The sequence below is a fragment of the Dendropsophus ebraccatus genome, chromosome 3 (genome assembly GCF_027789765.1).
Source record: "Dendropsophus ebraccatus isolate aDenEbr1 chromosome 3, aDenEbr1.pat, whole genome shotgun sequence".
Taxonomy (NCBI): Eukaryota; Metazoa; Chordata; class Amphibia; order Anura; family Hylidae; genus Dendropsophus; species Dendropsophus ebraccatus.
Genome location: NC_091456.1, coordinates 179,010,154 through 179,037,993, shown reverse-complemented (window position 1 = coordinate 179,037,993; position 27,840 = coordinate 179,010,154). Strand labels below are relative to the sequence as shown.

The 27,840-nt window shown below is 42.0% G+C and overlaps 1 protein-coding gene across 1 annotated transcript in view; it reads left to right on the top strand.

The window, feature by feature from the left end:
* The window catches only part of ARK2C (arkadia (RNF111) C-terminal like ring finger ubiquitin ligase 2C), a 73,932-nt gene extending 53,631 nt beyond the window's left edge, over positions 1–20,301 (top strand). Inside the window, exons 2-8 of the mRNA XM_069964847.1 lie at positions 405–714; positions 2,458–2,577; positions 4,840–4,969; positions 10,580–10,684; positions 17,527–17,622; positions 18,472–18,578; positions 20,184–20,301. Of these exons, the coding sequence (XP_069820948.1) occupies positions 405–714; positions 2,458–2,577; positions 4,840–4,969; positions 10,580–10,684; positions 17,527–17,622; positions 18,472–18,578; positions 20,184–20,301 (986 nt within the window). The remainder of the gene's footprint in view (positions 1–404; positions 715–2,457; positions 2,578–4,839; positions 4,970–10,579; positions 10,685–17,526; positions 17,623–18,471; positions 18,579–20,183) is intronic.
* Positions 20,302–27,840: the final 7,539 nt, after the last annotated feature.

The window sequence follows — 27,840 nt, the reverse complement described above, 5'->3', positions numbered from 1 at the left end:
ATATGGACATAGGACGCTAGTGATTCTATAGAGGTTTTCTAGGCATGCTCTGTGACCAGCGCAGTGCTCATTGTATAGGGAGATGGAGTAAGGAAGCTGTGATCATTACCTATTGTGAATGGCCTGACCTCATTTTATGTACTGTATATACTGGTGTCACCTTTCATTAATACTGCCTGTGATGCATAGGAGGAGACTGCTGAGACGTTATCTCTATAGAACAGAAAAGGTCACCTTATTCTTAGGCTTAGTGGCCAGACTGAAAACTGCAAAAGTTCAAGATTATTTTATAACACAGTAAAATGGAAAGTTAGGGGAAAAAAAGTTTAATATAAGTAATTGTTATACATAACAGGTAATTTTTCCGCCCAGTCTGATGCCAGGGTATTGTTTTTGTTTTTCAGGTGCCCCATTTCAGCGTTCCCAGCATGGCCATGCTACCTCCTGCCGCCACTTTCATCTGAGCCCTCAACCTCAGCTCCCAGAATTCCCCATTCATCCTCACCCAGTTCAGCCACAACAAGGAATGACCTCTCACATGGCTACTGCTCACCAGCATAATGGACCACTGCACCAGCCCCTGCCATCTCTGACTGGTCTACAGTTTCAGGAGGTGGCAGGACCCTCCTTCCTACCTCAGGCCCTACACCAGCAATACCTTCTCCAGCAACAGCTCCTGGAGGCTCAGCACCGCCGGCTAGTCGCACACCCCAGGTGGGTCACAATCTCCGGGACAGATGAGGCGGGTATCACTAGTCATTTGACACCTGGCTACCATGAAGTAGCTCCAGATGGCACCTATTTTTGGATGTCTATCCCAATGACTCACTTGATTTCGGAGTTTCCCATTAAAGGGGTTATCCAGGACTCTTAAATATTATGACAACCTTGTTCCCTGTCTCCCTGCTGCCATAGCCATGCCAGCTTAGCATAGGTATATTAAAGCAGAGGCCCATCAATTGCTTAAAGGGGTTGTTGTAAAAAAAAATCTTTTAAATCAACTGGTCTCAACAAGTGCCAAAGATTTGTAATTTACTTCTGTTAAAAAATCTCCAGTCCAGTACCTATCAGCTGCTGTATGTCCTGCAGGAAGGGGTGTATTCCTTCCAGTATGACACAGTGCTCTCTGCTGCCACCTCTGTCCATATCAGGAACTGTCCAGAACAATAGCAAATATCAATAGAAAACTTCTTCTGCTCTCCACACTGAAAAGAATACACCACTTTGTGCAGGACATTTTTTTTTTTTTAAAAGAAGTAAATTACAAATCTCTGCCACTTTCTGGTACCAGTTGATTTTAAAGAAAAACAAATTGGGTAAACGACCCCTTTAATAGCAAATCAGACCGTGTTGGCACAGAAATGGAAGACCAGGAAGGGAGGATGTTATAAAGTTTTTTTAGAGAATCCTCCAATATGAAGAGTTACTGCCACATTTTTTTCTTTATGTTATGATAAATGTTATATGTCAGCTATCCCTGCCCCTTCTGAATTGTAAGGGGCAGAAAAGCCACTGCCAGACTCTTATGAAGGCAACTTACTTCTCCAAGAACAAAAGGATCGGGCAGTGAAAGTTGAATATGCCCAATCCTTCTATAGGTGGCCATACGCCATCCATAGCTGTCGGGAAAACATTCATTTGGCTGGCAGTTTTTTCAGCATATACGTCAATGTTCAGCATGGTCGAACGTTCAACATAAAGAGAGGAGGGGGTAAACCACTATGGCAGTAACTTATTTCCCTGAAAACAATAGGGTCGGGCAGTTGAAATCCTCCACACCTGACTCTTTTCTCATCTGTCGGAGAAGAGTCTGGGGTCGCCCATCCACTTTAGGGTATTGGCTGGTCCCAACAAGGTTTGGTTTCTGCCTTTAGGTATATAGGCATATAAAGGCAAATAAGCCTCAAGTGGCTAAAGCTTTGGCTGTCCAGGCATGATGGGAGTTGTAGTTTTGCGACAGCTGGAGAGCAAAGGTTCCCTCCCATTGGTCTAAGGTATATAGGAGCCTCCCAACTCTCTCTGGACAGATTATATTATCGGAGAGTCGTAAGGCCCCCATTAGACAACTGGATGGTCTACCATATAGTCAGGTGCTGCCAATTTTCCCGTAATGACTCCAATGAACATTCACAGTCCTGTATACATCTCACGACCGCTACTTTTTTACAGTCTTGCAAATTTTTTTTAAAGAATTCTTCCCCCCCCCCCCCCCCCCCTGACCACTACTCTTATCCGGTAGGACTGGAGGTCAATGTGTGCTCTTAGTCAATGCTCTACCAGCGTTATATCCTGAAGTGCTTTGTTGTTCAATGTCAAAGCACAAAAGAACAGTTCATGCCGGGATAAATACTTTTAATGTTCGGTCTATGGCAATAATAAGGATGACATCGACCGCTAAGAACCAGGAACGGTAACGTTACCGCCATGACTGACTACTCTCTCTTCATGTTTCGACAGGCGGACTCAAGAGCAAATGTCTGTGCATCCGCACCGGTTACGCCCAGGCTTCGACTTTAACCAACAAGTACAAATGTCTCAACCCCTGGGGCCCAGGTACTTGGCTGAAGGTACAGACTGGTAAGTGCCCATTGTGTCACCCCAATCATGTATATGGAGAACCACTGTGTAGGGTTGCTTGTTTAGTAAAAATCCATTGTCAAATACCCTTTTAAGACATTCAATCGATAGAGATTAGTCCCACATTTAGGACTTCTATCAATGAAGCGCAAAGCAGTGCATTGATAGGAGCCTTAGAACATGACTGGGGCCAAAGCCAAGCCAGAAACTTCTCCAGAAGGAAAAATTACTCGTCTATAGACAGACACCCCCAAGTTATTGCCCCTTGTTAGTACAGTGCTGGAGGGCTGCAAAAAGGATTATTATGGTGCAGATAGTTAATCTTCCTGGCTTAGCATATAGCTCCAGTCATGTTCTAAGGCTCCTAGTTGGAGTGAAACACTAAATTGAAGGAAAAACTACCTCCAAAGGTTGGCAGCAGAGAGAGATTTTGCATATGCTTTTCTCCCAGAATTCCCAGTGGAGCATAAATGGCCTAAAAGTCTCTTCACGTCTTTGTGACACTTTGGCCTCGGATAGTGTATCTAGAGGACTATGCACATATGTACCTTACACAGACAGTCCATTAATTTTAATGGGCAATGTGTAATTCCTCATCCTTGTGCACCTTTTACCATTCTATGCACCTGGGTGATTGAGCATGCAGATCACAATTGATCACGATGGGTCAGTGTATTTTCTGATGACTAATATAACAAAAGTGATTGTGAACATGGAGCTGATGGATTAAAGGGGTATTCCACTCAGACATAACTTTTGATATGTTGCTGCCCATGGTGAGACTAACAATTCCTTCAATACTTGTTATTATCTATTCAGTCTCCTTCCCCCAGTTCTGAGCTGCTGCTCTCTTTGTGCTGAAGACACAAAAATCCATGTTTGAGCTTTTCTCTCTGTCTACCCCCCCTTCCCTTCTGAGACAGATAATGTAAACAAGTCCCTGGCAGGCTTTATCTGCAACATTGTAGCTTCTTTGTAATGCTGAGAGGGTTATTCTGAGATCAAGTTGCTAATGAACTTATTGTGATTAATCCTCCTGGAATAACAAAGAAGCTACAACGTTGCAGATAAAGTTTGACAGGGACTTGTTTACATCGGCCGTCTTAGAAGGGAGGTGGGAGAAGGAGGAGACAGAGAAAGGCTCATGCACAGATTTTTGTGTCTTCAGCAAAAAGCAGCAGCTGAGAACTGGGGGAAGGAGACTGAATAGATAATAACAAGTATGGAAGGAATTGTTCATCTCACTATGGGCAGCAACATATCGAAAGTCATATTTGAGTGGAATACCCCTTTAAGTTGTGGTGACCAAACATCCCAAAATGCTAATAGACTGTTATGGTGGCTCATCTGGGATCCCTCATGCAATTCTGAGGCCCATGTAGCAATTGGAAAAATATTTAACCCTATTCTTATACCGACCTCAATATCGGAAAGCATCTGTAAGATTGTTACTGTACTTTGCATGCAAATGAGAAGTAAAAATGTAGGGTACTGTGTCGAGGGATGCCATACGCAGGTAACCTAAGAAGCCGATTCGGTTACATTGAAGACGCCAATTATTCGGCTTGCAGTCATTATCAGGGGATAAGCCGCCTTGCGATATAGTCACTTCAAGGGAAATCTGTTCATTCATTGTATAGGGGTACGGCTGGTTTACAAATCGTCTGAACCATCACACATTGTTGTAAACACAACCATACGGGGGGGGGGGGGGCGACTTTGTAAGGTGAATGCAGCTATGTGTATTTCTGTGTGATCTTAGCGCTTCTGTTATAAAACAGATGGAGCTTGTGCTTCAGAGATGATTTACTGGCACCAGCTGTTCCCTATTCCTTTCCCTGTGTGCTATAGTAATAGCGTCACAGCGGTTTTAGAACAATCCGCTTTCCAGAACATCGGGTGACATGATCTCTATACAACGACATCGTTTTTGGAGAAAAAGCGGTATAAGATTCCTAGCAAGATGCCAAACATCGGGGCATGGTTGGTAAATGTTGGCTTAGTGAGTGAGAAGAAGAAGGAGAAGAAGAAGAGGAGTCTATGACTCTGCAGGGGTGGGTGCATATAGAGTCAGTGGGCTGGAATCTAAGGAGACTTTTTGAAGCCATAACAACAGCTGTAGTCATCTGTAATTTTTTTTCCCTGTGGTTGGTTGGTTTAACAAAAATTAAGAGAGTCTTATATTATGATATATAAAACAATCACATCTGTCCATCCAATTTAACCTGAACTAAATTTTGGCCAACTTTTTTCTATTTTTAGGGACCTCAGCGTGGATGCCGGCTTGACACATCCTCAGTTCCAAGTCAGACCAGTCCCGCAGCACTATCAGCATTACTTAGCGAGTCCTCGCCTGCACCACTTCCCAAGGACCACCTCCCTAACACAAATGGTGAGGAGCCTTCCGGTTGTCTTCTCTTTATGTCTCGAAAGTCTTCCATCCTGTATCATTCCTAGGACGTTAGTTTGGTTGTGAAACTGAAATTTGGGACGCACCTTTGTTGCCTATTTTTTATGCTAGATTTTGGTTTTGGATTTTGGTCCATTTCAAGTAAAGCTGAGAAATAAGACGTGTCGTAAAAGCATGATCTCCAATGGGATCCCCATTCCTTGTTCTTGACGGAGATAAGGCCATAGTATGTATGGTCACTCTATAAAAAATAAGAAATTCTACTCTTCACCGGGAAAGGTTGACTAGTACAGACAGGCACCATATGCAGTGAAAATTTCATATCTTCATTTTTGCCACATGTATTCCAATGAGCACATAGTTGTCCAATGTTGAGGACTTAGATGTCCATACTTTTTTCCATCCCTGTTTTTGAGAAAATGTATGTAATATTGGTTTTCCCCATTGTATATAGAGTTTGCAGATCTTTGCATAGTTCAGGCTGGTGGCCATGGTTTGGTGGATCTAGTTTTCCTTGGCTTTCTGTTCAGTGGTGTTGGCTGTTACATACTTGTCTATTTAGGTTACACAGGTTCTAGAAGAGCAGACGAAAATGAAAGATCAGGGATATATCAAGGCCAGGAGGGTCAAGTTGACAATTGCCGATTGTTTGGAAACCTATCATAACGTGTTACTGGACCCCATACGTTTAGAAGGAAATTATGGAAACTTTTCCATAAATCCCATACTCATACATACAATATGGTTCATAACAGACAAGAATACTTGGATTCTTTGAGATTCCTCTGCTATTCTTTCTGGAAACCTAAACGAATCTGGAGCATGTTTGGGTTCGTCCAACCTGATTGTGGAGCCACTTTATTACCGGCTAAAGAAGTTAGATACAACCCTAAGAAGTCCAGGCAGTCTTAGAGCTACTCTCAATTTCTTCTTACCCCGCAGGATTGGTTTCGGATAAACATGAATGTGCTCCAGATTCGCCCATCTTTAGTAATAACCATATTTCCAGGAGATGTTGTTGAGGAACATAACAATTCAGGGAGCTAGGATAAGATGTTTTGAGGAAAGGTGACAGGAAGAGGGGGTAGGTCTCCTTTTAGAAACCAAAACTCCCTCAAGACCCCTGTGGTTTAAGGTGTGATAGAGCTAGGGGATAGCCAGCTGATTGTGTTGGGGGTCCAACCACTGATCCAGAGATCGGAGACATAATTATCCCTGGAATGAATGGAGCATGTACTGACCACCATAAAGTGTGCTCCATTCATTCCCTATGGGCTGCTGAACGTTTCACGTGCTAAACTCAATGAATGAATAAAAATGGAGCCCAGGCCACATTGGCTGCGTAAGTTACCGTTCTTAGAATTTGGTGGGTGCCGGACGATCAGACCCCTCCTTGATCAGCTTGCTACATGCTGAGAAGAGCATATCCCTTTAAGTTCATATTGACGACCATCTCTGGGGAACCCTGACTAGCATTGACGCATGTATCCCGTGCATTTGGAAGCCTTATGCTACCCAGCTTTAGGATAATACCCGGCACTAGCGCTCACGTTATTCTGTATTTACAAGCCATCAAGCTCTCCACGAGAGGAGATGCAGTAAATTGCAGTCACTTTTGCCCCCGCAGAGCCGTCCTTTATGTTGAATGTCAGAGCTCTTCACGAGCCCTCATTTTCCCGGATTACTTTCCGTATAAGTGGTTTAGCCTCTCTACTGGTAATAGCTCCTTTCATACATCCTGAGTGGAATCAAGAAAACGGGAAGTCTGCCTGTCCATGAGACGTATTACAGCTCGTAGAGGACAGCCGAACCAGCCGCACTGTCACTATACACTCAGTATGTACCAGAACTGGCGGACACAAGGAATTTCCATATTCTGTTTCTTATCCTTCAAGCTGAGATGTCCATCAAACCATAAGGAGGAGAGATCCGGCCTAGTTAAAACAACTCTGTACCCACAATCTGTCTCCCCCCCCCCCCCAAACCCCTTGTACCTTCGGATAGCTGCTTTTAATCCAAGATCTGTCCTGGGGTCCGTTCGGCAGGTGATGCAGTTATTGTCCTAAAAACAACTTTTAATCCTGCAGTGCTGTGTCTAATGGCCGGGGCTTACATTTGTATATGCATTAGGCTGGCACCACCTCTCCGTCCTTCCTCCCCACCCTCCTCATTATTAGGAATGATCCAGGAACATTTACTTCTGTTTGAGCTTTGCACAGGTGTATTAACGATCCAGCCCATGTTCATTATACACACAGGTGGGGAATAGGAAGCCATTTGCCTAATGATGAGGAGGGTGGGGAGGAAGGACAGAGAGGGTGTGCCAGCCTAATGCATATAGAAATGTAAGCCCCGGCCATTAGACACAGCGCTGCAGGATTAAAAGTTGTTTTTATGACAATAACTGCATCACCTGCCGAACGGACCCCAGGACAGATCTTGGATTAAAAGCAGCTATCTGAAGGTACAAGTGGTTTGGCAGAGTTGCTTTAAGGGTCTGACAGCAAGAAATCACATATATTTAAAGGGGTTATCCAAGAGTAGAAACCGCGCCATTTTTTATCTCAGTTTGTGGAATTGCAGTTCGGTTCCATTAAAGTGAATAGAGCCGAGTTGTAACACCATATCCAACCTGAGGACAGGGGTGGCGCTGTTATGCAAGGAAGTAGCTGTGTTTCCCTAGTCTTTAAAAGGATAGACATAAAAAATGGCCAAAAAAGTCAAGCATACATGATCATTTTGGCGGGACTGGCTGACTATCTTATTTGTATGTCTCCTGTCTCTCTGGCTATAGATGATGTAATAGGAAAGAAAGATCAAGCATGATGAATTTCAGTGCCTGGTCCTTTTGTTGTCCCTGGAGATAAGCCACTGCCAAAAGAGGCTGATAGCGATGTACTCCCATGAACCTATGCATGCTTGGCTGAACTGAGTGTACATGTGTACAGGGGGTCAGCTGAGGTATACAGGAATCTTGAACTACAATTGTAAGGAGTAACCATCTATAGGACTGTCTCGGTACTTTGTGCAGTGCATGCCTGTGGTTGTCTGATAAGGTATGATAGTGTGGATGGTTGTATGATGTCATCTTATGTCAGAAATGCACTTTTGTTAAGAGTACCCCATCAATTAGATCCCAAGTGATCAGCCTTATGAGGCAAGATAGCAGCAGCGCCACCTGAGGGGAAATAAAGTATTACATCACTCCCATTGAAATGAATGGGCTGATTATTAAAGGCAGGGATGTGTCAGGTCCTCCAGAGTAAGAGACTCTCTTTGTCAGGGCTGGTGTCAGGACCCATTAAGGTGAGGTTAATGCTGCGGTGGAGGGCAGAAGACCCCATTGTTACTGCCTGCCCTGCATTTACATCCTGATTCCTGCGTAGTCTCTACCTAGGAAAGACTACTAAGGACAGTACAGTACACAGTCCTTACAGTACATATAGTACATTACCCCTTATCATGGTATTTCTCTGACAGTTATTTCCCTTTCTTCCTTCCCTGAAGGTGCTCCTTATAATAGGAGGCAGAACCATCATCAGTGCCCACATTCTGCACTTATGTCTATGAGATGATTTTCTCTGTCTAAATGATGTTACTATTCACACAGAGAATGTACTAGTATATAGATTTTCCATTAAAGTCATTGCCTCCTTAGGTAGTTTCCCTCATTAGGTAGTTGGCCCCTGTAGGTAGTTATCCCCATTAGGTAGTTGGCCCCTGTAGGTAGTTATCCCTATTAGGTAGGTGGCCCCTGTAGGTAGTTTCCCATATTTGGTAGGTGGTCCCTGTAGGTAGTTTCCCCCATTAGGTAGGTGGTCCCTGTAGGTAGTTTCCCTCATTAGGTAGGCAGTCCCTGCAGGTACTTTTCCCCATTAGGTAGGTAGTCCCTGCAGGTACTTTTCCCCATTAGGTAGGTAGTCCCTGCAGGTACTTTTCCCCATTAGGTAGGCGGTCCCTGTAGGTAGTTTCCCCATTAGGTAGGCGGTCCCTGTAGGTAGTTTCCCCATTAGGTAGGTGGTCCCTGTAGGTAGTTTCGCCATTAGGTAGGTGGTCCCTGTAGGTACTTTTCCCCATTAGGTAGGTGGCCCTTGTAGGTACTTTTCCCCATTAGGTAGGTGGCCCCCTGTAGGTACTTTTCCACTTTAAATAGGTGATCCCTGTAGATACTTCTCCCCATTAGGTAGGCGGTCCCTGTAGGTACTTTTCCCCATTAGGTCATTGGCCCCTGTAGATACTTCCCCCATTAGGTAGGTGGTCCCTGAAGGTACTTTTCCCCATTAGATAGGTGGACCCTATAGGTACTTTCCCCATTAGGTAGGTGGTCCCTGTAGGTACTTTTCCCCATTAGGTAGGTGGTCCCTGTAGATATGGAGATATGGAGTCTGTACAGTAGACAGCAGATGCTGGGGGCATGACATGCACACTATAGAATCCCGATAGAACACCTGCTGCGGTTTCCGCAGCTCACACCCGCTCGCGGACGCGCACATCTCCCTTGCTCCCATATACTTCATTGTATGGTTTGCCAGATTCCACCGTCCAGTGTCGGACTGGGGTATCTGGGGCCCACCAGAGGAAATGATCCTGGGGGCTCACCAATGAAGAACCAGTAAGAAATGACATGTCAGTCAATGTTAGTGCAGGTTCTAAAGCTGGGGGCCCACCGGAGAATCCTCCAGTCCCCTGGTGGGCCAGTCCGGCACTGACTGTACAGTACAGTGCCTGGGACATTTAAGAGAAGTCCCTGTCCCTCTAAATAGTTTGGGTAATGCTCTATACTGATAGCATAGGAGAGTTTTTCCGAATCTATGGCTATCCAATTGATGGCCATATGGCCAATGAAGAACCAGTGAGAAAAAACATATCAGTCAGTCTTAGTACATGTTCAAAAGCTGGGGGCCCACTGTAGGATCCTCCAGTCCTCTGGTGGGCCAGTCCGACACTGCCACCATCCACGCCAAAGAATGAACCCACTCATTGTTTGGGCGGACGGCGGAATCTGGCAAACCATACAATAAAGGCTATAGGAGCAGCGGAGATGCGGGTGTCCGCGAGCGGGTGTGAGCTGCGGAATCCGCAGCCGGTGTTCCGTCAGGATTCCGTAGTGTGCACATACCCTTATAGGTAAAAGAAGAGCTTAGGTGTGGCAGGGCTCTAAATGGAAAGGGGGGGGGGGCACCCTGGACCATCCATTAAAGTGCATTTTGAATATATTTACAAGAGTTGCTGGCTGCTACAGTGTTTGTTCATAAAACTGGTCTATTATTTTATGTGTATGGAAACTGTTGAGGTCAGGTATAGATTTCTTGGTGCTCTTGGTGCTCCTGGTACCAGAGGTGTCTAGCAGCGGTGTACTCCCCTCTCCCCATTGAGAGTACATGCATGTCGGGGGTCGGGAGGAAAATTTTTAGTCTTCTTCTTGTCTTGACTTAATGTCCTTGTCATATTTTTGGCTTATAAAAGACTCACCCCATACAGGCCCATCAGCTCTGCAGTGATGTGGATGGTGTTTGCTCGACATTCATAGTCAGGCTGGACACGACCGTTCTTTATGAATTAACCGTTTCTCTTGTCTGTCTGTTTTACAAGGTTGTCCATGAGATCAGAAATTACCCTTATCCGCAGCTCCATCTCCTTGCCCTCCAGGGTCTAAGTCCAGCGCGACATACGTCTGCTGTGAGGGAAAGCTATGAAGTGAGTAGCTTCCAGCTTCACATGAATGTGTCCAGGACAATCTGACATTCATAACCAATCCTAGAGCTTAGTGCACCCTAAACGACAGAGCTAGGCCATCCACATTGACTACCGTGTGTGTCCAGTCCAGTCTGCATGTGCTTTTCACGTGATGTGGTGATCCATTCATCCATCCAGCTATGAATGACTATGCTGCTAGTCTATCATTAGAGCAATTGTCTGTCCCACCTGTCTAGTGGCAATCCTTCCATCCATGTGTTTAGGTGACCATTCTGTCACCTATCTGAGTGACTTTATATTGATCTGTGTGGGTGGGCACCTCCTGGTATGATGATCTGGCCAATCAGATTTGCTCCCTGTCTCCTCTCTGTTTCATTGAGAAGTTGCAGCTGCATCCCCCACTTCCCCTTATTTCTATATTCTATTAACTGTAATATGCTTGATTTGTTTTAGTAGGTTGCACTAGTAAGAGAATGATAGGCAGCTGGAACCTACTTCTAACTAATATACAAGAAATATTGGGGTGTAGGCTAGAAATCTCTTACGGGGCCTTTGCATATAGTTTAAAGGGAATCTGCCACTAGTTTTATGTGGCCTTAAATGAGGGCAGCATAAACTAGTGATATAAATGCTGAATAGATCAATGTATCACTTGTACTTTTTGTGTTCAGCCGTTCTCCTAATATGCAGGAAAATAGGATTTTTGATAGATAGACTTGGATTTTGCTTTGGAGATTGGAGTTCTCCTTTTAGATATATTTTTAGGCGTCTTTTTGTACAAAGAGGGATCCACCGTATAGATTATGGATCCAGGAGCATATGCCGTATGGCGAGGTTGCTAGGTGTTGTTAGCAGTGGGCTAGGTGTGGTGGTACAAACTAGGCACTTGGCACAGTGGCCAGGAGTGGTATGCCCACCCCCAGGTATACTAACACTAGGCTTTGTAAAGGTATTACTGGGTGTGTGGGTGCAGGTGCGGTGCAAAAAAATAGCCAACACTTCACCAGGATAACACTTTACTAAGGAATCGTCAGTGAAATACAAGTTAAGACTTGGAAAAGTGGAAGTGTGCAACAGATAATCACAAAAACCAATATCCTTTCTCCTGGTGGACAACACAGAAGGATTGGTGTAGGTGCTTGTAGTGTAGATAAAGAAGTGTAGCTTGAGTAGAGTAGGTTAAAGGGGTTATCCAGTGCTGCAAAAACATGGCCACTTTCTTCCAGAGACAGCACCACTCTTGTCTCCAATTTGGGTGGAGTTTTGTATCTTATTTCCATTGAAGTGAATAGAGCTTAATTACAAACCCCACCTGAACTGGAGACAAGAGTCATGTTGTCTATGTAAAAAAGTGGCCATGTTTTTGGAGCACTGGATAACTCCTTTAAGGGACTGTCTTGGGACCTTACCTAATAAGTGAAGAACTCTGCAGGAATAACTTGTAGTTTGACTTGTGTAGAAGAAGAAGAAGCTTGTACTCACGGTCAAGGCCAAGAAGAGAGAAAAAGAAGACAGCCTTTTGCCAGAAGAGCCCACAGAGTGTCAGGTCTGGTAGTACAAGTCCCAGGGTTGAGCAATTGGGTATAGCTAACCCTTTAATGTTTCCAAGTCGGTTGAGCAGTTTACAATGGAGTACTTCAGCTTAGGCTCTTTGCTCCACTGTCGACTAAACCCTTTTCTGGATCGTCCTGACTAGATCCAAGATGGTTATCTCAGGCGTAGGTAAGGTTTACTCAGGTGATAGATACCCCATCACTGGATTTAGTACTGCTCCCAATACTCCCGTCAGAACTGTCTACTGTCTCTCTCCAACTCCAACTAACAGAGGACTAACTAGAAGATCCCTCCCACCCGGATCTAAGTGTCCTATATAGGGGTGACCGGGACTAACCTCCTATTGATGGGGGAAATGCTAGAAAGGGTGGAGTGTAAGGGTGTGATAGGTAAAGAAGTGTGAGGCACCCAAGCCAGTGATTGGACAACAGCATAACACAGTAAAAGTTAACCCTTCATACCTTCAGCTGTTTTGTTAGGTTAGGGGAGAGTGAGACACCAAGTGGTGACAGTGCAAAAGGACACCCATCATCCCAGAGTGTGAAATCTGATAGAGATACCTTTTTATAGGTGGAATAGAAGCTTAGTGGCACATTTGGATTGGGACACTACACATAGGTATAGGGGCTGTAGAGGGTTCAGTTGCACCTGGGCCCAGGAGCTTGAGGAGGACCATAACGTTTCTTCCCCATAGCCAGCATTATATTTGAGGGACTCTGTAAGAGATTATGCTCGTATATAGATATAGCCTAGGCATAGCTATGTACAGATAATAAGTCTATTAGTCTAAGATCTATGTATATAGTGTACAGAAGATGGATCTCTGTATATAGACAGGGATATCTATTGTATAGATTATGGTTCTCTGTGTATAGATGAGGCCTCTCTGCCTATAGACCGGGATCTTCACGTATGTCCTTGTACAGATGGAGGTTTTTTTTGGTGACTCATATGAGTTTTATTCTGTATTTCACACAATTTGACCCCTCAGTATGGCGGCCCTGACTTCCAGGCCACCTTTATAATGAAATGTTAAATCTTCTGGATGCCAATTCTGAGTAATGAAACCAATATCATCACTGCTGGTGGAGGCTCAGAGGAGAAAATGAGAAAATCCAGTTTTTCAATAAGCAGGTTTTTCAATATAATGATAAAAATAGCGGCATCGGTGGGCCACCAGCTAATAGCGTTATATGTGTGTGATATTGTGCCCGGCCTCTCCCTATAATTACATGGCGCATAGATCTCTCATATACGTGTACTCTCATATATTGATTTTCCAGCTTCATATAGATGCGGTCTTCTGAGGTCAGGTTTCCTGGGTATGTAATGCACTGGTTGCAATGAATAGGCTTTGTGGGTTTTATTCGGCTTCAGAGACCCAGGGGTATCGGCTGTTATTGCTGCGGCTGGCGATACATTGCCCCTGCAAAATAGGTCTGTCCTTTCATAGCAACTCATCACTGTGGTTAATAGCGGAGAATCTATATATCTTCATATAAAGAGGGTCTGGATTGGCTTTAAGTGATGAAACAACCACTTTAAGGAACAACTAATGGAACCCCTGACAAATCCAGCTGCTACATGCATATTAAAGGGGTACCCAAGCCACTTTTTTTTTCTTCTTTCAATTCAACTGGTGTCAGAAAGTTTTACAAATTTGTAATTTAATTCTATTGAAAAATCTCAAGTCTTCCAGTACTGATCAGCTGCTGTATGTCCTGCAGGAAGTCGTGTATTCTTTCCAATCTGAAACAACGCTTTCTGCTGCCACCTCTATCCATGTCAGGAACTGTCCAGAGCAGAGGAGGATTTCAATGGGGATTTGCTACGGGTTTGGACAGTTCCTGACATGGGCAGAGGGGGCAGCAGAGAGCTCTGTGTCAGACTGGAAAGAATACACCACTTTCTGCGGGACATTCTGCAGATGATAAGTACTGGAAGACTGGAAATAATTCAATAATTCATTCTTAAAGGAATTATCCATAGAAAACTAATGGTCTGTCTCTGGGATAGGTCATCAATATAAGACCCCTGATCAGTTACTTGAAGAGGCCCCAGCACTCATCTCTTCAATTTTTACCAGAATAGGGCCCTGTTAAAACATTGCACTAGGGACCAGTAGATTCAAGTTACACCTCTGTAATTATGGATCAATAGCATTATTTATCATAGTAAGTGGTCAGGATATAACATTCTCAAAAGTAAGAAAATAAAGAAGCGATCTGATTGGCTATGTCACCCCATGATAACCCTTTTATATCACTGGGGTGTAAGAACAGATGCCTGTGTTCTTAAAGGGGTATTCCACTTAAACATAACTGTTGATATGTTGCTGCCCATGGCGAGACTAACAATTCCTCCCATACTTGTTATTATCTATTCAGTCTCCTTCCCCCAGTTTTGAGCTGCTGCTTTCTGCTGAAGACACAAAAAACTGTGTGTGAGCTTTTGTCTCTGTCTCCCCCTCCTCCCCCTCCCTTCTGAGACGGCTTATGTAAACAAGTCCCTGGCAAGTTGTATCTGCTACCTTGTAGCTTCTTTGTAATGCTGTGAGGTCAAGTTGAGATCAAGTTGTTGATGAACTCTGTGATGAATCCTTTCGACAATACAAAGTTGATAGTAAATTGCATATAGGGACTAGCTTACATCAGCTGTTTCGCAAGGGAAGGGGGAGGAGAGGGTTGAGAGCAGAGACGGACTGAACAGCTCAGATACAGTTTTTTGTGTCTTTAGCAGAAAGCAGCATTTGAAAACTAGTGGAAGGAGACTAAATAGATAATAACAAGTAGGAAGGAATTGTTAGTCTCACCATGGGTAACAACATATAAAAAGTTATGCTTGAGCAAAATACCCCTTACTTCTTACACCTCACAGGTTGGAGACTCAGATTTAGTCCACTGGTAGCTTTCCTTGTGCTGTGATATCTTTACTTTATATTTTATTCTCCTTCTCAGCGCTGATTCATTTTCCCTTACATAAGAAGTCACAAGGTCTACAGTGATGGTAATGCAGACTTTTCTGCTGCGGCCTATTGATATCATCTACCCACACACCTAACCAGTGCTAAAGATTAGTGCAAGAACGGACGGAGCTCTGCACAAATTACAATGACTTCACCAGCTGAATGATGTAAATGATAAAAAATACAATATATATAATGCAGCTATACAGGTTTGCAATATACCTGCTGTATTGATTCCTCTTGTATTCAGCCCTTTAATAAAAATGTAATTGTATACATTCAATGGATAAAATATCAGACTGTAGCTGTGTGGTCGTCACATGAGCATATAGGGTATTATTATCTGAAAGTAAAAAAATTAAAGGGAAAAAAAATTAATAAATTAAATAACGGTGTTGGGCTTCAGTGTGTAAGTACTTGACGCTGCTTTGCAGCTTCATTCTTTGTATTATAGACCAATAGGCTGCTGATACCACCTGAATGCCTCTCCCTGTATGTGTACATGCTAATGTTAATTATATGTATACAAGCTAGTAACATATATACTTTAGCTTAGTATTTTTCCCTACGTAGCTACACTTTGCTTTTTGCAGCCAAATATGTCATAGAGATCATTACAGTGATGACCATACCAAAAGAAATTCATATTCATGCTAAATCATCTCGTAACCTAGCACACAGCAGTAGGCTGAAATGATAGTATAACAGCCTAGAAAACTAACACAGACAGCCCAGATTTAGGTAATTACTTGAGCAGACTGGTAGCAGAGGCAGCAAACCTATGACTGGTAGCAGAGGCAGCAATCCTATGGCTGGTAGCAGAGGCAGCAATCCTATGGTTGGTAGCAAAGGCAGCAATCCTATGGCTGGTAGCAGAGGCAGCAATCCTATGGCTGGTAGCAAAGGCAGCAATCCTATGGCTGGTAGCAAAGGCAGCAATCCTATGGCTGGTAGCAAAGGCAGCAATCCTATGGCTGGTAGCAGAGGCAGCAATCCTATGGCTGGTAGCAAAGGCAGCAATCCAATGGCTCATAGCAGAGGCAGAAATCCTATGGCTAATAGCAAAGACAGGAAAGCTATGGCTGGTAGCAGAGGCAGCAATCCTATGGCTGGTAGCAGAGGCAGGAATCCTATGGCTGGTAGCAAAGGCAACAAACCAATGGCTCATAGCAAAGGCAGCAATCCTATGGCTGGTAGCAAAGGCAGCAATCCTATGGCTGGTAGCAAAGGCAGCAATCCTATGGCTGGTAGCAAAGGCAGCAATCCTATGGCTGGTAGCAAAGGCAGCAATCCTATGGCTGGTAGCAGAGGCAGCAATCCTATGGCTGGTAGCAGAGGCAGCAATCCTATGGCTGGTAGCAAAGGCAGCAATCCTATGGCTGGTAGCAAAGGCAACAAACCAATGGCTCATAGCAGAGGCAGAAATCCTATGGCTAATAGCAAAGACAGCAAAGCTATGGCTGGTAGCAGAGGCAGCAAACCTATGGCTAATAGCAGAGACAGGATAACAGCAATCCTATGGCTGGCTCCTAGTAGAGAGGGATTGAAGCTAACAACAGCAGTGTAAAGCAAATGCCATAGTACATAGACCTCTTATGGCTTAAACTTTAGGCAATGATTTTTTTCAATGTGAAAAATTGTTGTACGGAAAATAAGTTTTATTTCATGTTCTCTGTTTCATTTCTGCCTAATGTTTGTTTTGTAATATTCTTATTGTCATAACAGCATCACAGAGTATTTCAGGAGGGTTTACTATTCAAATCCCAAATACTGTAAAATCCTTTATTTATGTTGCCTTTAATATTACTTCCAGATTCTTAGGCCAGTAAAGTTGAATTTTCATGAATTTTTTGCTATTTATCCAACTAGACAGCCACTATATTTTCTATTTGACTATTTTCAGTCCATTAAAACTTTAGAAAATATTTTTTTTACATAGTTTTCTGTTTTTACTTATAAAGTTGTTAATTCTTGCACCATAATATTATCTTGTCAATCGAGTAAAAAATTTTTTTTACACTTTTATATGTTATTTGTTGCCATTAATAAGTGTGAAAATATTTCAAGGAATGCTAAACTGAGAAAAAGAGGGAAAAGTTGCCCACAGTGTTTATCTGCCTGCAGGATACTTAGTATCTTTGAACCCAAATGGACGAGATTTAGTATTTCTAGGCTGCTGCCATAGACAGAAGCATGGGGGAGGGCTCCTGCTGCAGCTAGTTGCTTTACAGTATGAATTAAAAGGATCATTGTGCATGAGTATATGTAATCTTGGTGTAGGTCTAAGGACATCTGTTTGATCGCTGTTTTTCTCCACTTAAAGGAACTGCTACAATTAGAAGACAGACTGGGAAGTGTGACTCGAGGAGCCGTGCAGAACATCATAGAAAGGTGTACGTTTCCGCACAAATACAAGAAGGTAAGAGACACGCTGTGCTTCATATTCATCTACCCATATATATATATATAGGAATCAGCTATTGGTCGTAGTGTTTCAGGATCAGTATCCTGCAGCGGCCACTACAGGAGAAACGTGGTATTACATGGGGCTGTTTAAATGAATGAGCATCCATGTAATACATGGTAATACCAGGTAGATTAGGGGGTGCTAATTTGATGTTTTAGAAGAGACTATGGTCTGGTTTACTGTCAAAGAAGAACTGATTTGCATATTTTTTTCCTATGGTTTTGGAGTGGGGTGGGTGATCAGGAGGGGCCTTCAATGCAAGATCTGTATCTAGACTCCTAGATGTTTTACACCTATTTGTACATTCTGGACTTTCACCATGAAAATGCTATCAACTCTATCGGCATCTTGTTATAGAGCAGGAAGAGCTGAGAAGATTGATATATATCTTAGTGGGAAAAGATTCAGAATTGAAATCACTATTTTTTTCCAAAGAGTCCAGTCATAAGACCTCCCACTGGACTCCTAAGCATGAAACGGGCCGAGATTTTAATCAATAAATGGCAGGTTATTCTAAATATTTTCCCACAAATCAATATATCAATCTGTTTAGCTCTTCCTGCTCTATAACATGATGGTGATAGATTATATAGCATTTATATGGTGACCAGTTCTCTTTAACTCCCAAATGACATCATAAGTGAGAAGGGAGGGCCAAAGTTTTTGTAACTATCCTTACACATTTGTCCCCGTTTCCTCCATCTTTCAGACCTTTTCCCCTTTTTTTATCCAACTTTTTGTACTTTTTTTTAAATAATTTCTTAGTTTTTTTTATGACTTTTTTTTCTTACTGCCTAACAGAGAATGCCACACGATGGCAAAGACACAAAAGAAGATGAGGAGGAGACGGATACGGACGAAAAGTGCACAATCTGCCTGTCAATGCTTGAAGATGGAGAGGATGTGAGGTAAGTCCTCTGGTCTCCTTCATTCACCCCCTCATTACAGTAACAAACACAGGATCTCATTTAAAGGGGGTGTCCACTAAAAAATATTGTCTATTTTTGTAAATTTATTACATCTGTCTATTGTTATATTGTTATAGTGATCTAATTTTTTTGTTGTAATAATTCAAAATGTCTCCCTATGGATTTTTATAAGGGTTGGCACCTTTCACCTTTCTGTGCTATCATCTCCTTTTACAAGGGGAAGATATGTGACTGAGGTCAATGTTTTTTTTTTTGTTTTTTTTTTTAGCAGCTCAGAATGGCCGTTCAATGAGCATGTACAGTCCTTCCGCCAAGCTAGTCAAGCTTGAAATAAGTTTACTAAATGAGCATCGATCTAGGAGCCAGGTCAATTATAGAGAGTGTCGGACCGTGTAATAGGACATTGAAAGAAGAATTCTGATTGGTTGCTATGAGGCCTAATGTTCCTATCATATGTAGAAGAAACCTGGCACTCACCAAATCAATTAGAGCGTATTTATTCTGTGTAGAATGCATCAGGATACACGTTTCGGTAGGCGTTTTGGCCAGCTTGCTAATGAAGGCCATGTCTGTCCCAAACGCGTACTTGAAGTCCTGATTCATACTGCACAGAATAAATAAGCTCTGATTGATTTGGTGAGTGCCGGGTTTCTTCTACCCATACTACTGGACTATTCCACCTTGTGCACTACCAACCCACGAAGTACCGTCTTCCTATCTTCTACATAATGTCCCTATGATAACTTTGGTAGTTTACTGTTATTACAGGGAGACTGGGCCAGCAACCAATCACAATCAGGTTTTTATCTTTTGATCAATATAAGACAATGAGTAATGAATTGTTGTGAGGCCTAGTGTCCCTATGATAACACTGAGCTCTGGCAGTTTACTATTATCATAGGGACACTGAGCCTGTAGCAGCCAATCAGAATCAAGCTTTTTAATAAATATGAATAATAACCAATAATAGCGTTGAGCAGTTTTGCCGAACTGTGCTGGTTCGGCAACGCTGTCTTTACCGGAACATTTGGCATTTGACTCTCAGCAGCAGGAGAAGTTGGATGATGCCCTATGGAGTCCTGAAAAACATGGATACAGCCATAGGCTATAGACTGTATTCATGTTTTCCTGGCAACCCTAGGGCGGCATTCAACTTCTGTTGTCAAATACTTAGTGTTCGGGTTCAGAGAATGTTGCCAAACCAGGACAGTTCAGCCACCCAAGTCAACACTAAGTACGAATGAAGAATTTTGATAGGTCGCTATGAGGTCTAAAATTCCTACGACAATACTAAACTACAGGAATAGGAAGTGTTATCAGGGGGACCCAAGCAGTGTCGGACTGGGGTATCTTGGGTCCACCCCAGGAAATGACCCTGGGGGCCTGTCAATGAAGAAGCGGTGAGAAACAACATGTCAGTCAGTGTTAGTGCAGTTTCTAAAAATGGGGGCCCACCGGAGCATCCTCCAGTCCTCTGGTGGGCCAATCCAACCCTAGACTCAAGTCTTTGTAACTTGACCTTCACAATGGCGCCATGTGACTGTAGCCAAATCTCACTAACCCGTTCCTTTTTGTCCCCACCAGGAGGTTACCCTGCATGCACCTGTTCCACCAAGTCTGCGTTGACCAGTGGTTGGCCACCAGTAAGAAGTGTCCGATCTGCAGAGTGGACATTGAAACGCAACTGGGAGAAGATAGTTGAGAGAGAGAGAACGAGGACTTTTGTCAGGATCCCATGTTCCTTATCAGGTCACGTGGCCATTGCCTGCAGCAAAACTTTGCCTTCTGAGCCATTTGTTTTAGAGGACAGCCTGCAAGCACATTATTCAGTAGACGAATTGTGGGCATGTAACAATTACCAGAGGATCTTAACAGCCATAATGCCCTGTTGCATTGGAAGCTGGCCTTCCTAGAGCCAAAGAGGGCGATCGCTGGAGATGGAGACTAGCTCTTGGAGGTACTAGTGTGGTAGTCTGGCTTGCCAATCCTGCACTTCAAAGGATTGTATATATACCTCTCCAATAAGTAGAATCAAGTAGGGGTACTTAGCTACAGTATTTATGTGGACGGCATCTGGAGCATGTTAGCTTATTTAAAAAAAAAAATGTTCTGTGTTTGATGCCCTAGTCATCTTGTGGTGGACATGTTGCTATTAGCCTAATTTTGCACCAAATATTATTTTATTATTTTTTTATTTATATTTTTTTTTTCTCATTTTGTGTATTTTTTTTTTTTATTTTTTTTTTTTTATTATTGTGCTTGGGTGAGCCATAACAGACGATCAAATTTCCCAACCTTCCGAAATAAGAGGCTACAAAGGGAAAAAAAAATCCTGTTTACAGAAAAATGGAGGAAATTTGTAGCCTTAGTTTGTTCTTCTTTTTTACTTTGAAGTAATTTATTTATTACACTTGTTATGTTTACAGAGGGTTATCTAAAGGGCAAACAACTTCTCAGATTATTACAATGGTTTACTCTGCTTTTTGCCGGGCCTGTTATATGAAGACTAATCCCACAATGGCCGCTAGAGTCCATTTTCTCCATTGTTATGGTTCAGTATCCCCGAGAGTCCTGAGTACATTGCAGCCATGAGTGTCGAAGAGCTGGATGTTAGCCAATGTAATAGCTGGTTTAGTGCCGCCATTAGCCGAACACTCGAGACGTTAAATTTATTTGATAATGGGATCCGTGGATTATTACATCCGTTACAATGGGTTGTATTCTACTTTACAGTGCAGGTGCCAAAATGTATCTATAAAGACTTTTTTTATTTGCTTTTGTAACTTTTAAAAAATTTTAGTACAACCCATGTTGCGTTCCATAGCCGAACGTGGATTTCCCCCAAAAAATTTTAAAATTTCTTCCCCCAATTTTTTTTTTAAATCGCAGGGTATCTTTTTGTGCCAATACATGTTACCATTGTGCCCAAGACTGTAAGATTTCCTAGGCTTTTACCCTAGAGTAACCATTATCTTTATGGTAATCGGAATATACATGTTAGTATGTGTCCAGCCAAAAAACATTGCTACAATGGGCTCATTCCAAATATCTAGCTATATGAGTAAGAGCACAAATTGAGGTGGCCATAGCCGTAATTGTCCAGTCTGTCCAAGAACTATTGATCTATGGTAGAGTTGAGCAAACGTCAAGCACACTTGAGTTCATCCTATGGCTGTATCCATGTTTTCCAGGACTCCCTAGGGCTGCATCCAACTTCTTCAGCCACCGGTAACCAAATGCTACAAAAAGTTCGCTCAACTCTAGTCTATGGTAATAAAACTAGTTCGGTTCGGTCCCAGCTTGACGACCACCTTGTGGTCTAAATGACGTGGCTCAGGAGACCCTGTTTGGCTTCAGGTATACGGCATAGTCAATCTCCTGATCTGCCAAGCCACGCCATGGTGACCACAAGGTGGGACTATGAGAATTTATCCTATGGACCATGGGTCCGAAAGTCAAAATCTATGAACCTTGAAGAACTCCGAAGCTATAACAGAGCAAATTTTGGTAATAAAAATTTCCACAGTGACCGATTTGTTCTTGCAATCACCTGATTTTTTAAAGACAGTGGAAATGTTCTGTCATACTCAGAGAATCATTGAAATTGTAGAAAAAAATCATCATAAACAATATTCAAAAATTCACGGACTGTTAATTTTATGTCTATGGCTACCTTTGTTTAATTACAAATGCAATTTGTGAGCTTGATATGGGACAGCCATGGGGTGCTAGGCCAGGCCAAACAGTGGGACGGCCATGGGGTCCTACATAACCCCTTCCAGCATAAACAGAGTAAACTATAAACCACAGACATTAGAGGGGTCTTCTATGGGGTATAACCATAGACCCTCTCCCCCAGAGCCTGGAACAATCAATGCATGACGTATAAAGCCCATGAGTGTGTCAAGATGGAAAAAAAAAAGTATTACATTATCGCCTAATGAACAAGCACATTTTTTCTAAGGAAAAAAAAAAAGCAAAAAAACAAACAAAAAAAAACAAGGACAAAAAGCACCAAGTTTTTAATGGAAGTTATTTGTACGTATGAAACCCTTGACAGTAAAAGCGTAATGTCGCAGATCGTATCGGTGTATAGGGTTCGGTGTGTTAAATATCTCGTGAGAATACGACACTGTAGAACGATTTTTTCAAGTCCGTAGGAATCAACTGTTGATAGTTTACAGGGTTTTGTGAGTTTCAATGCCTTATATTTAACAATCATAATTTATGACTAACTTGTAGACTTTTTTGTGGGTTCTTATTTAATTATTTTTATAGTTGTTTTGGCCTTTTTAATTATAATTTATTTATTTAGAGACGATACTAATTTTTTTTATATATGGATATCTATAAATATACATAACTCCTATTACCTCATATTTTGCATTGCTCTGGACTGGAATGCTTTGCATGTGATAGTAACTTTTAAACAAATGAAATCTTTATCTTGTGGAAAACGATAAAAAAAAAAATCAAGTAATAATAATTCAGGGTGTGTGATTATGAACTGTATTACTGTGGTGCTGTAATCTTGGATACATTCCTTACGAATGCAAACCTTTGATTCTGTATGCTGTGACCTAGTGGATAACTGCAATATAGTGGACGTGTTTAGCACATATACATATTATTTGCACTCATAATCGAACTGAGATGACCATTTCACTTTCCTCACCGTCTATTAAACATTTTATGTGCGACAAAAGCCAAAGGGTAACCCAAAAACGGAGTAATTGGGCTAGCCTGTAATTCCCAGTTTCTCCTGCGGAGGCAGTGCAGGGAAATTGAACACTTGATGCCAGGTTTCCCTAAAAAAAAAAAAAAAAATCCAAATTAACTGTGTCAACCCTTTTAAGAAAAAAGAGATTGTAAAAAGTGGACAATCCTTTTAAATTTAGCTCTTCTGTGTATGTAAATTTAAAATGTTTTACTACAACACTATTTTACTAGTTTTAAGGGTTGTCCAGGCTTTGAAAAACATGATCGCTTTCTTCCAGAAACAGTGCCCCTCTTGTCCTCAGTTTGTAAGCAGTATTGCAGCTCAGTGCCATTGAAGTGAATGAAGTTTGGTTGCAATACCACACACAGCCTGATGACAGGGGTAGCGCTCTAATTGTAAGAAAGTAGCCATGTTTTTCTAATCCTGGATAATCCCTTTAATTAGTAAAAATTTGTCATTTCTACCTGTATAGAATTTTTAAGAACCTGACAGAAGAAAACGGGGACTCTATTATTCTATTTAAGGATACATTTTATATTCAAGCTTAAAGGGGAATTTATAAAAAAAAAATGTTTTTAAATATTTAATGGTCAAATTAAATCTTAAAAATTTCAGAACACTACAGTCCCTTCATTTTCAGAATTAAAGGGGGTCACCCAAGTGGTCTCTTAATGACATCATGACTCTTTTATAAAAGTGGAGTTCCCCTTTAAACTGCTTTTTTTTTTTTTTTTTTTTTACATTTTCAACTACTTTTAAATTTCAAGGTTTGTTTACTGGAATGGACGCAGAACCAAAGTCGCTAGCTGATTTCTAATGACTAATGTGGTTATTTAAAGGAAAATTATATGTATGATGTACGAAGGAACAGAATCTAATGCTATAATATATACAGTATATGACAAGATCCGTCTTAAAAAAAAAAAAAATCTGTTAATATTCCGAACCTATGGAAGGACGAGGGTAATCGTTGTGCCCTTCCATGGCGTTGCCATTGTTGCATTTGCTCTCTATGGAGAGTTTTCACGTTTTTGTTTTTTTTTTTGTCTTTTACGAGCAAAATTTTTATTTCACATAAAGCTGCTGTGACTTGAATATATGCACATATATAAAGAGCTATTACAGTGATGTCATGCAAACTGCATCTATCCGTGCAGTCCAGGAGACTTAGTAAACTGATGTTTATTCATGAAAAAGAATGTTTCTTGCCTCTTTTTGTCGTACCCCCCCCCCCCCCCCCCAACGTACCTTCTCAACATATAGTGGGGTGGGGGGATGCAAGATGGGGATGGAGAAGGAGTTGGTTTTCTCTGTCCATTAAGTTAGTCCAGAAACTTATAATGGCTGCTTATAGTGGGAAACATAAGGGGAGATTTATCAAACATGGTGTAAAGTGAAACTGGCTCAGTTGCCCCTAGCAACCAATCAGATTCCACCTTTCATTTTCCAAAGAGTCTGTGAGGAATGAAAGGTGGAATCTGATTGGTTGCTAGGGGCAACTGAGCCAGTTTCACTTTACACCATGTTTGATAAATCTCCCCCATAGTTCCTATTACAGAATTTAGGCTAAATATCACATATGAGACAGTCACTGTTACCCTATTGTTGCAATTTTTTTTAGGGAGAGAACCCTAAGTTAGGTAAAAGTAGTTCCTACCTTGGAGGACCCGGCCCACCTGTATTTTACATGGTTGACCATTTATTTCAATGGTGGTATGTAATACTACTTTTACCCAGCAGTGGCCGCTGCAGAGTAACGTATCTTCTTGTTATTGAGAGTTACGGAATTGATCGATTGATCTTTAGACTTTTACCTTCATAGAACAGCCCAAAAAAAAAGGGTCCAGATTAATACTGTGGGGGAGATTTATCAAACTGGTGTAAAATAGAACTGGCTCAGTTGCCCCTAGCAACCAATCAGATTCCACCTTTCATTTTCCAAACAGTCTGTGAGAAAAGAAAAGTGGAATCTGATTGGTTGCTAGGGGCAACTGAGCCAATTCTACTTTACACCGGTTTGATAAATCTCCGTCTATATGTCTTTTATCAGTTCTCTTTTGACCCCATAATTACCAGTAATGAAGATATAGTATTGTAATTATGGAGATCCATACCTGTCTAAAAAAAAAATATTTTACTACTGTTCTGTGGCCTCCTTCCACCTTTGATCCAGGCTGTGTGCTCTGTTGTCCTCATTACCCTACTTCCTGTCTAGTGCACATCCTGTAATAAACTTCCTCTTTCTGCTGTACATTCTACCTGGGAATTCAGCCAACTCTATCTCCCTTGACTATAACCCTGCTACTGAACCCACAAAAGCCTCCAACGTAGTCAGAGAGTTACGGAGTTGGCTGAAATCCCAGCTAGGGTGTACAACAGGAACAGGAAGTTTGTTAAAGGATGGGTACTAAACAGGAAGTAGGGCAATAAAGACCAGGAAAGCATAAAAGGATGTAAAATAACCTTATTGGCTAATATCTGTTCAGTTACAAATATATTTTACAATCAAGAAGCCCCTTTAAGGCCTAAAAAACAGTTCTCGTCTTCCCCTTTAAATTCTAAATGGAGAAAAATGGATGTTTTATCCCTGAATACTTTATGTCGCAACGGTCTATGGCTCTTCATAATACAAATAAACTGTATTTATGGCCAAGCTATATTTTCCCTTGAAGAACCAAAGAGTCGTCCGGCAGTAATACGGTAAAATATGACTAATTTACCCGGCAACCTGGTGGAAAATGTAATATTCTCACTTTGAAATGAGTAAAGAGGAAAGTTAATGTAAAATCCAATTATTGTAATCTGGGAGCGTCACACAGAGCTGGTTTTTAAGGCGCCACTTCTCTGGGCTCTGATAATAACGGCTTGTATTGTTGTCATACCGATGTACCGAGGAGAATGGGAAACAATGCCGAGTGCTCTGTACAATCTCATTTGTCTGCAAATCACTTTTGTACGATTAAAGTTTTATAATCAACTCTGTACAAAACTCACTTTTGTAATTTTTTTTTTTCTTCTATCTTTTTGTCGCCTTCATTCCTATTACCGTGACGACGCATGTAGTGTCCCTCCTGCAACTCTCATCAGTCGGCAGAGGCTTTAAAGGGGTAGTTCAGCAAAAACTTTTCTTTCTTTTAACTGAACTGGTGCCAGAAAGTGCCAGAGATTTGTAATTTACTTCTATTAAAAAATCAAGTCTTCCAGTACTTATCTGCTGCTGTATGTCCTGCAGGAAGTGGTGTATTCTTTCCAGTCTGACACAGTGCTCTCTGCTGCCATCTCTGTCCATGTCAGGGACTGTCCAGAGCAGGAGGATTTGCTACTGCTCTGGACAGAGGTGGCAGCAGAGAGCACTGTGTCAGACTGGAGAGAATACACCACTTCCTGCAGGACATACAGCTGCTGATAAGTACTGGAAGACTTGTTTTTTTTTAATAGAAGTAAATGACAAATCTCTAGCACTTACTGGCACCAGTTCATTTGAAAGAAAAATTATTTGGGGTGAACTAATCTTTTAAAGGTGATCATAGACATAAGATAGCTGTCATTTTGGCCATATATGTTGTGCATGCTCGACTCGACTGAGCTTGCATGGGTCTGGATTGCAGAAAGGGGAGAAATGCACCGCCTGCCACCTCTGGGGTGTATTATCTCTCCAGGATCCAGTCTGATCCTCACTGCCTGATCCCCCTCTCTCCCCTAACAGAGTCCCCCATTTATATTAAAGGGGCGTCCAGGCTTAGAAAAACATGGCTGTTTTTTCCAGTAACAGCACCACTTGTTCCTGAATAAATGGAGCTTAATTCTAATACCGCACACAACCTGAGGACAGGGGTGGCGCTGTTTTTGCAAGAAAGTAGCTGTGTTCTTTCTAATTCTGGATAATCCCTTTAAGCTATCAGTAGACGTATATCTAATGCGTATTGTCAGCTTAATTATCCGCATAGCTATAATGTCCCAGACCTATGACAGACAGCAGGAGTGTCCAGTGTACAGATGTAGCAGAGCTGAGTTTGTCCTGCACAGAGCACTGCAGGTCGCGGTACTCTAGTACCACAATGCACCAGCACATCTGCAGCTTGCCTAAACCTCATGTTTTTCACAATATTCTCGTTTTAATTAATAGCAGAGATATATAAAGCGGAGAACCTGGCAGCGATGTTATATACCCAGAAGAGCCGACACCAGTGATGGGGAACAGTGGTCTCCACAAGTACGGGGGGACCAGGGAGACCGAAACCAGTCAATTACTGCATGCAAATAAGGTGCGCTCTCTATCCGAGAGGGATCCTGCAAACTGCACACTGCATTATCTATATATAGTACAGGGTATACAATACTTATATACTACAGCATATACAATACCTATTTACTATATGGTATACAATATCTATCTATCATCTATCTATCTATCTATCTATCTCCTATCTATCTATCTCCCATCTATTATCTATCTCCTATCTATCTATCTATCTATCTATCTATCTATCTATCTATCTATCTATCTATCTCCTATCTATC